Source organism: Myxocyprinus asiaticus, chromosome 46, assembly GCF_019703515.2.
Source record: "Myxocyprinus asiaticus isolate MX2 ecotype Aquarium Trade chromosome 46, UBuf_Myxa_2, whole genome shotgun sequence".
Classification (NCBI taxonomy): Eukaryota; Metazoa; Chordata; class Actinopteri; order Cypriniformes; family Catostomidae; genus Myxocyprinus; species Myxocyprinus asiaticus.
This window is the reverse complement of record NC_059389.1, coordinates 22,572,105-22,582,899: the sequence shown is the minus strand read 5'-3', so window position 1 is coordinate 22,582,899 and position 10,795 is coordinate 22,572,105. Positions and strand designations below refer to the sequence as shown.

General features: G+C 38.5%; 1 protein-coding gene across 1 annotated transcript; it reads left to right on the top strand.

The window, feature by feature from the left end:
* Window positions 1-271: 271 nt before the first annotated feature.
* Window positions 272-10,381, top strand: LOC127436128 (lysoplasmalogenase-like protein TMEM86A). The gene is made up of 3 exons (XM_051690074.1): window positions 272-638; window positions 6,202-6,466; window positions 7,558-10,381. Exons 1-3 carry the CDS (start codon window positions 618-620, stop codon window positions 7,983-7,985), a joined length of 714 nt encoding a protein of 237 aa, XP_051546034.1. The 5' UTR covers window positions 272-617; the 3' UTR covers window positions 7,986-10,381.
* The last annotated feature ends 414 nt before the right edge of the window (window positions 10,382-10,795 follow it).

The window sequence follows — 10,795 nt, the reverse complement described above, 5'->3', positions numbered from 1 at the left end:
AAATTCTTATTATTATTATTATTATTTAATCATGACTATTTAATATAGACCAAACTTGCAATATACACATTAAGCTACATTGTAATTATTTTTAATTTTTTTTATTGTGGAGGCGCAATATTTTCCTTCTCGCCAAATGGTGGCGATACAGATCCAGTAAACAGTTCGGCGATGTGTTCGTTTATTCATAAAAATATTTTTTTCATAAAACTCCTGGATTTTTACCAAAATTATATTATGTATCGAAATTCCATCTCGACATATAAGGATAACAAAGTACATCATAAACACGATAAAAAGATAATAAGATAAATGTGCTTCGTGTAAATCTGGCAGGTAAATCCCTCCCACAGTCCACATTAGCAAAGGCTCGCTGTAACGTCAACACTGTCCCGCGTTCTGATAGGACGGGCCGTGTAGCTACGTCACAATCTGTTTCCAACCATTGGCTCCACCCACGTCACCGCTGATTTCTCTCCTCCTCCGATGATGGACTGTACCAAACACAAGACAAAAACAAATCTCACATACAAAGACACGTAAATACTGCCGTGTGCTCATCTAACTACGGCTCATCAGGTAATTTTTCCGCTGACAAAGAAAAATCAGAGGACGAGATGGTTTCTCCTGTCACTGTGGTAAGACTTTTGCCTTTCAGTTAAATGTTTACATCAAAACATCCAAATGAATGTAATCGAAATGACCACTTTATACACTCGATATGTGATATTAGCTAAACTGTGATATGCATTGCGTACGGGTTCTTAAGTTTATGAAGTGATCATCTCGATTACATATTTATGTGTCGTATCAATCAACTAACCATTTATTCTTATTTTGTGTATGATAAATATATGTTAAATGTTGCCTATACACGATCTATACCATGTTTTGCTGTTAAAAGCAGCAATTTAGACAGCTGAATTCACAATTTATGTTAAATGTATCCATTTTGAGCATGCATAGTTCGGTCTGTTATCTTGGGAATAACAATGAGCACGTGACCATTGACAGCATGTTCATGTTTACTTTACCTTTACTAACCATGTGCTCTATGATCATGAATTGTGCTGTTTTTTTAATACAGGGATTTCATTGATTTATAATTCTTATCAGCTCTGTACATGTGGGCAATCCAGTGTGCGATGTTAGTATTCTTAGTATTTCTCCATTTTTCTCTGCTTTCATCTGCTTTCAAAGGGCTTTTATGCAGTGGAAACACTCGTGACAAACCTTTATTCCTCTTTCATGCAGCCTCATGCATTATGGCGTTAAGAGTTCATGCAGCTTCTCGACATCACTTTTCATTTTGCTGACATGATCTGGTTGTGCTGTTTCAGCAAAACTGCCCAAAATGTCCTCAGATTTTCATAATGGTGAATTGTAACACATTAGCAATGGTGAGGACTGATACGGCATCTCATACACAATTACTGTAGCACATACCTCTCTTATGAATGTTTAATTTGGTTTTAAATACATAATGTCCAACCTGTCACAAGTGGAAGTTGTCTCAAATGCTTGTTTTCTCTAGCAATATGCTTTTGGATGATTTACAAGTTGTTTATTGGTGATTCGTTTTTTTTAAATTTTTTTTATTTTTTATATTGTTTGATTATTTTTATATAATTGTGTACTCTCTTACACTTTTATATCTAATCGTACAACACTTTGGTTAAACTTTTGTTGTTTTTTTAATGTGCTTTATAAATAAAGTTGACTTGACTTGGATGTTAGTTTCAAATTCCTAGTTCTGATTTTTATTTTTATTACCATAGTTTTGGTTTTTCTGTATAATTACTATGGTTTACTATTAATTTTCTGGTTAATATGTGTTTACCATAGTAAAATTGTGGTACATTTGGTGGTTACTATGTATGGTTTTACTACAACCAAATAGTTAAACTGTCGCTACTTTCATAAAACCATAATTAACTTTCGTAAGGGATAGTGAAAGTTATTGCGAGTGAACCCAAAATAATTCTGAGGGAAAGAAAACCTTTTTCTCCCTGTCCTCTAAGAGATTCAGTAGTTTTGTGATTCATAATTGTTTTACTGTTTAAATTGTGCTTAAAAGCCATTAAATAGCCTATAATAGCAGGTAAGGTTCCCAATGTGACAACTTAACCCAAAAAGTGTATCTGTATCTTTTTTCTTGGGAAATAACAGTGAAAATGCTCAATAGTTCAGTTTGTAGCCAAGGATTTAAATGGTTAGTTCACCCAAAAATGAAAATCCTCTCATGATTTACTTACCTTTAAGCCATCCCAGATGTGGATGACTTTCCTTCTTCAGCAGAACCGAAATTAAGATTTTTATAAGCACATTTCAGCACAGTTTGTCCATATAATGCAAGATAATGGGTGCCATTAGACTACTGTCTATTTGACGGTCCAAAAGGCATATTTAGGCAGCATAAAAGTAATCCACACAACTTCAGTCGATCAGTTAATGTCTTCAGAAGCAACTTTATTAAAATCACTTCCTACCAGCAGTCGACCCATCACGGAGCTGTTGTGTGACGTAAGCACAATGGCACGTTCACGTGAGAAGTTGGAAGTGTTTACTTTGTATACAACAGAGGTCATTTCAAACATCAATACAGGGCTGGGCGGAAGCAACAATTTAAAGTTAAAAACGTTATAATAATCGATTTGTTTCTTACACCAACCTATCGGTTTGCTTCTGAAGACATTAATTGATTGACTGGAGTCATGTGGATTACTTTTATGCTGCCTAAATATACCTTTTGGACCATCAAATAGACAGCAGTCTAATGGCACCCATTATCTTGCATTGTATGGACAGACAGAAACCAACCAGAACATCCTAGTAACCACATGGCTAGGGATGTGCGAGACTAGTCGACTAAATGGTTCTGATGCTGCTAGTTGACACTGGAATTACTAGTCGGTTAATATTTCCCCCCATTAAACTGATCATCGTTTTTACACATTATGCTTGGCTTTATATTTTTACAGAGGCTGCACGTAAATTACTGTCATATTAGTGTTACATATTTTAAATAGAATTCATAATACAAATATTATTTAAAAAAGAGGATATCTGGAGCAGATACAAAGTTTCATTTCACCTCAGGCTGCACATGCTTCTTCTCTCTCTCACTCGTGGTGCACACAGGAAAATGTCCTCTGGCTAGACAAGCAAACTCAGCAAAGTAGTTATGAAATCACTTCAGTGGTGGTGCAGGAATCGGATTTCCAAACGTTTGAAAATCCCTATGGATGTTTTCACATTTGAGTCTTCTTTAAATCTGTGCATGCTTGTAGGTTATTTTTCCGCTAGGATAGCCGCCTCAGCTGAGTCAAGTCCCGTCTTTCACCGGACCATGTCGACGTGTTAATTTTGCTCATCAAAAAATGTATGTTTTCGAGTAAGTAGCCTAGAAAATGACTGTTTATTTTCAACGAGGTGCCAACTGCTTAACGGGTTAAACTATCTTTTATTCTGTGTGCACATCATATTTAGAATACATTAGGTTTATTGTAGGCTACATCACAGGCCTATTTTTTTCTATCCTATGGCTACTTTTTTATTTTTATTTTTTTACATCGTAACTGTTATTGGTTAACGTTCTTTAGCTTTACTACGTTTCATAAATGTTTTTAACGTTCTTTAACGTTAGCTGTCATATTAGATCAATGGTTAATGCACGACTGCATGTCGTGAAATACGCGTAACTTTTCAGCAAATTTTTTCTCTCTCTCGTAGATTTGGCTTAGCCTGTCTGTTAATTATTTTCAACAATGTCCTGACTGTTTGTTTTTTTGTTGTTGTTGTTGTTTTTTGTTTTCTCCCCTGTTCTCCCCAATTTTGGCATGCCCAATTCCCAGTGCGATCTAGGTCCTCGTGGTGGCGTAGTAACTCGCCTCAATCTGGGTGGTGGATAACGAATCTCAGTTGCCTCTGCATCTGAGACCGTCAATCCATGCATCTTATCATGTGGCTTGTTAAGCGCATTACCACAGAGACCTAGCATGTGTGGAGGCTTCACACAACTCACCACGCACCCCACTGAGAGCAAGAACCACATTATAGTGACTACGAGGAGGTTAACCCAACGTGACTCTACCTACCCTAGCAACTGTGCCAATTGGTTGCTTAGGAAGCCTGACTGGAGTCACTCAGCACGCCCTGGATTCGAAGTTACGACTCCAGGTGTGGTAGTCAGCGTCTTTACTTGCTGAGCTACCCAGGCCCCCATGTGTCCTGACTGTTTTTATATGTTAAGTAACTTTTACATGGTGAATTCCATTTAGAACAGGCTGGGTTGCTCTATTGGTCCTGCACTATTCATTCAATTGTTTTCAATAAATATGCCTGTTAAATATTCGCTAATGTTGATTCAGTGAATGTGTGTCATGTTCTATATTTAATGTACAATGAAATGCAAGGCATGCACATCACAGACAAATGCCCCATTTCAGTGGAATGTAGCTTCGGATTTGGAATAGATTAAGTATTTTAAATGGGGTTGCATAAACAATTATTATTATTATTTTTTTTTACTGTTTTCTGAAGGTTAGTTTCTAATTAGACTAGTCGACTTCAAAATTTCTGTTTAAACGTCAGTGAAATTAGTCATTCAGCACACCCCTAGCTCTGGCTACTACCCACAACACCCTAACATCGTGGTTATGATGTTTGCACAGGCAAGCACCACTCATTTTCTTAAAATATTAAAAAATCTAGTTCTAAATATAGTAGTTACACAGAAATTTGTTTAGAAGAATTAAGAAATTTGACTCCTCTTTGACAAATTTCTTACATGATTACACATTTTGTACAACATGGGGTCAAACTTGGGTATTTTTAGTACATTAGGGTGTAAGTCAGTAATGCAGGTTTTTCTTGTTTTGGTGGTCCTCATCTCTTGATGACTGACTCTCTCAATCCCTTTCTTGGGTTTCTTGGGTTTGGTAAGTTTTAGAGGTCTAGCAGCTTTCATAGTTTTTTATTTATGTGTGATACACTACATGGCCAAATATGTGGACACCCCAACACCACACCCATATGTGCTTGTTAAGCATTTAATTTTAAAACCATTGGTATTAATATCGAGTTGGTCCTCCCTAACAGCTTCTGTGAAGATTTTCCACCAAATGTTGGAACACGGCTGTGGATTTGCTCCCATTCAGGCACAAGAGTGAGGTCGGTCTAAGGGTGTGTTCACACTTGTAGTTCGGTTCTCTTGGTCCTCTTGGTCCGGACCAAAAAAGAAAATTATACATTTAGTCCTGGTTCGCTTGGCATTAACACTGGCATTTTTAACACCGAACCTAAAGATACGAACAAAAGGCATCAGGAAAAAGTCACAACCTGATTGGACAGCTTTTATGACGTATATTTTGTGACGGAACTTGCCGAACATCCAAAACAATGCTGGGCAAATGCGCTCGTTAGATTTATTTATGTATATATGGTGGTATTTTTACCAGCTGAGAACAAACGAAGAGCTAATAAAATGTGTAAAGGAGTCAAAACAGTGCCAGGATTGCCTCCGTTGCACACACAAACGAAGATATGCTGCAAGGACAGCTGACGGCGGTTCCGACGCCTGCACCGAACTGTAATGGGCAACATAGCTCCTATGTTGAGAAGAACCAGGTATGCTTGAGGTCAGTATTAGGCAAATTACTTGCTGTTTTTGGTCTGTTTAGACATCTTTGGTCCATGTTGCGGTCATATATCAATCGAACCGCACCAGAGTTCGTTTGGAAGCGGACCGAGACCCACTATTCAGATGTCTCGGTCCGCTTGTTTGGTTGATTCGGATGGCAGCGTTCACACTTGTTCAAATGAACCGCACTTACAGAACAATCCCACCAGAGTTCGTTTTAATCGAACCAAACCTGCCAAGTGTGAACACACCCTCAGTTGTTGGGTGATGGGGTCTGACTTGCAATCTGCATTCCAATTAATCTCAAAGGTGTTCAATAAGGGCCAGACCTATTAATTAGAATGGGGTGTCCTCATACATTTTACTATATAGTGTATCTCACACTCATCTCACTAAAAACATGGATCACATTTCAACTACTTAGACACTTAAGAGTTTTATAAGTGTTTCTATCACTTCTGTTGTTAAATACAAGAGAAGCTTTGTGTCTGTCTTTCTGACTGAAATGACGGCGTGTTCCTTCCTGAAAATAAAACTTAAATCCCTCTTTTGATCAACAGGTCAAGAGCGAGGGTCCAAAGCTTGTGCCATTCTTCAAAGCAACTTGCGTCTACTTTGTTCTGTGGCTGCCAACCTCGAGCCCATCCTGGTTCAGTGCCCTCATCAAATGCCTGCCCATCTTCTGTCTCTGGGTTTTTCTGCTAGCGCATGGCATCAGCTTTTTAGGTGCCCATTCCAGTGCCAGGAAAATCCTGGCAGGACTTATTTTTTCAGCTTTGGGTGATGCATTTCTCATCTGGCAAGAGCAAGGCTACTTTTGTCATGGTGAGTTTATTCATTTGTGTTGCTCTGATTTGATTTGATTAGAATAGAAGTAAGAACATAATTTATTGATTAACAAGTTATTTGCTAGGTAGATTGAAAGGCAAACTATGGAACTTAAATAATACATTTTAACATCCTTTAGTCTGACTTTAATTGCACTTGCAAATGCTGATTTTAGAAGTTCCTACACATTATTTGAAAGCTGTCTGTGTGATTTCTCAGTTAAAGGAATAATTCACCCAAAATTAACCAAATATTCACCCTCTCTCTTTTCCATATAACAAAAGCAACAATTGCGCCAGATTTGATGGCAAAATTGGGGAAGGGAAGATTTTCAGTGAAAACCAACTTAAATTTCGGTCCATTCCTCGCACAAAGCTATCATATGACTTCAGAGGACTTTGAATAAAGCACACAAGTCGAATGCACTATTTTTATTATGCTTTTATGTACATTTTGTGACAAGGAGGAGGGCATTGCCGGGCTGTGAGGGTGCACACCTGCCGCTGATTGGGCTACTTAGCGCAAGGCGTGCACCCTCACGGCCCAGCCACGCCCTACTCCTTGTCACATTTCTTATCCTTATTGGAGTTTCACACCCACTGGTAACTATACGCTTTTGTTGGATGAAAAATGAGCGGCCTGGACATTTAGCTAAATATTTCCATTTGTGTTCCATGGAAGAACAAAACGAACATGGGTTTGAAACAGTATGAAAGTGAGTAAATGATGACACCATTTTCATTTTCGGGTGAACTGTTCCTTTAAGTTTTATTTCTCCAGGTTTGTGGCCCAACCCTGAGCTCTCATGGCTGATTCAAAAGCTCTTGTTCTGAAAAAGTAGTGTAGAGGTTAAAAAGGCTTTTCAGGTCAGGGTTGATGGTTGGGACAAACCATTCTGCCTGAAGATCCCCATAGGTACCAGGGAGTTGCTCAAGCTAAAAGTTTTCCACAACCTGTTAGAATAAACATCAGTGTTATGGTACCAAGACTGGTATATCCAGTACAAAGTTATTAATACCTGAGATGAGTTGTCTGTTGATGTTTTTCATTTCAAATTCTCATGACCATTGTGTATTTGCTCTTATCAGGGCTGCTAATGTTCGGCATCACCCACATTCTCTACTCTTCAGCTTTTGGGATGAAGCCCCTCAACTTGAGAGCAGGTTTGGTCATTTCTGTCATTTCAGGCCTCAGCTACACACTTCTCTACCCCTACCTCTCCGGTCCCTTCACCTACTTGGTGGCCGTTTACATTGCTCTCATCGGCTTCATGGGTTGGAGGGCCATTGCTGGTGTCCAGCTGACCAATGACCTCTGGACCTGGACGAAACTGTCGGCCTGTCTCGGAGCCGTCCTCTTCATGGTGTCTGACCTCACAATTGCCGTCAACAAGTTCTGCTTCCCTGTGCCCCACTCCCGAGCCATCATAATGGCCACTTACTACGCGGCACAGATGTTGATTGCGCTGTCAGCTGTGGAATACCAAGATGCCGATGTGTCTCTGAAAAGAGCCTGAGGAATCGCACCTTAACCAACCTACCCCCATTAACTTACCATCGACAGCAGCTGCAAAGGTTCATATCCCACTTTCTGAAACCCCTGGTCCATCTGCAGTTCTCCCTGTCTGAGATATTTTGGGTATAGTTGAGGATCCACCAATTTAAAATGGTGTAAAATTACACTGATTGGGGAATTCTTGCTGGATTCACACAAAAGGTTGGATAGTCCTGGTCTTCAATATTTTGAGAACGTCAGGTTTATTCCATTATTCCTCAGTGTTAGAATATAGCTATCATTTCCAAGTTTCCTCTAGCAGTATACTACATGGTCAAAAGTATACAGACACCACAGCCATTTTTGCATGATGAACATTTAATTTCAGAACCATTGCTTGTAATAGGGAATTGGTTCTCTTGCTCCTATAACCGCTACCGCTCTTCTAGGAAGGGTTTTTACTTGATGTTGGATCATGGCTGTGTGGATTTGCTCCCATTCAGACACAAGAGCATCCGGGAGGTCAAGCAGTGATGTTGGACGATTGGATCTGGCTTGCAATCAGCATTCCAATTCATTTCAAAGGTGTTCAGTTAGGTTTAGGTCTGGTCTTTGCGTAGGGCAGTCAAGTTCTTCTGCACCACATTCTGTAAACTATTTTACTGTTCCTTTGACAGCTCTTTGGTATGGCCCATTCTACTGAAAACGTTTGTCTCAGGTTCAATTTTATGCACCTGTTAGTAATGGGTGTAGCTGAAATAGTCAAACCCGTTAATTAGAAGGGCATGTCAAGATCATTTTGGCAATATAGTGTCATGATCATTTTTGGTATTGAGAAAGGAAAGAAAGATAAGTGTTAAAAGTGAAAAAAGATAAGTTTGTTGTAACATTATTACAATGCTTTGAAATCGGGATTCTGGTTTCAAGAGCCGAAATGGAGCCAAAGTATTTAGTTTTGCCAACTGTGGTCATGTCTAGAAGAGAACTGTTGGGCTGGGAAAAGTCTCTCAAGAGTCGCAAGCGACATTAGTACACTGGGATTATTGTGTTTATTTGGAAAGAAATCCTACAACAGAAATCCTTCACCTAACCCTAACATTTACCCTACCCCTAGCCCTTACCTTTGTTACAGCATATGCAAATCTTGCATATACATTTCCATAATTAAGTCCTCTTCTAGACATGACCCCCAACCTTTCCCAAAGAAGCGACTTTTCCATTTCAACCAAGACTAACTGTCTAACACTGTCTCCATGGTGCTCATCTTGTCCACTTCAGATAGTCATGTGAACAGAGACAAAGTCTTAAGGGACTAAACTCTTATCTTTCACTTATCAGAAAACTTTGGGCCCTGCAGAATGTACCAGCAAACAATGTAAGGTGGTTCAGATTCTTCTCAGGGGGCTGGTTTCCCCGTCTCACCTTAGGTTTACCAGACATAATCAGACAGCAGCATGACAACCATTTCATATTAAAGCTGATATTTTAGCGTACTTCGTGCTGCTGTACTGAAAATCAACGCACAGGTCTTCGTAGTAGTATTGTGTGGTATAATGTACCATGATGTTTACCCTGTGTCGTTGACACATTTCATTGAGTTCATACACAAACCTCTATGCCTACATACACTCTCATGTGCTGGAATCGTTGTCTTGCTTAAAATATCCATCTTTCCCAATTGACTGCATGCAGTGGTGGTGCTGTCTCTAGAGTAGATAAGGCCCGTATGTTTTGTTAAGATGTGAAACGTGACCAAAACTGATATGAAAACATGTCAAAACGCTCGTAAAAGGAAGAGAGGTCACTTTCTCTGAGGCAATTCGACAACAGTGTCTGTTATATTTTACTTAGGTTTCTGCTGAGTCAACAGCAATTCTCAATACCTCTACAAGGAAACGGCAAATAATTACTAGTTGTACTGTTTATTTTGTCTGTACAGTTCCAGGTGTTGTTTTTAAACAGGGTGTGATGTAAGATAATTTATATGTACCATGCTTTCAACCACTTTCATTTGTCTATTGTCCATGTGTCTTACTCAAGGGAAGGTCCCATGATGGACAATTTAACATCTGCTGCGTTAAACCTGATCTTTGGACTAACTGGTATTTTGTCCACAAGAGAGAAAAGCCAGCACAGTGTAATTTTGTTTCTCACTCTGTTATCATCTCATTCACATCTTTTCCTTCACCAGAAAACGTGTGAATATTTCACAGCATTTTCTGTGAAAATTTCACATCTTGTGAATATTTCACAGTACAGCATTCTTCTCTCTCATTTGGTACTGTGCTTTACAAGCCGAATCATATATTCAGGGGGAATCTCACGAAAATATGTCTGGGTTATATTTCACACCAAAATCAATAGCAAAACCTAAGAAAGTACATTTTACATAAAGAAAATAAAGCCAATTTAAAGGACCATTTAGATTACATTATTTTCATATTTCCCACCACCAAATTCTCATTACCGTAATGTGTCTGGATGTTTTACTTTTGAGTTTTTAATTCTCATTCTCATATGATGAATCAATCTTTTTTTTTTTTTTTGGCATAAGTTAAAGGCAGTACATCAAATACTGCTACGCTGTATAAAAACGTACTTCTAGATTAAATAATAGGGTATATCCTTATTTTTTCACTTTACGGTAATGAGAATTATGTGGCAAATGTGCTTAATTTATGTGAAAATAATATCACAATGCAAAAAAGGGTACTAAAATAATATATTTATGCAAATGTGTAAGTTATGCAATAATTGTATAATTTCTCATTTTCTCTTTTGATTTTGTTAAACAACTTTTTTGACAGGCTTTGTAAGATACATCCATATTAC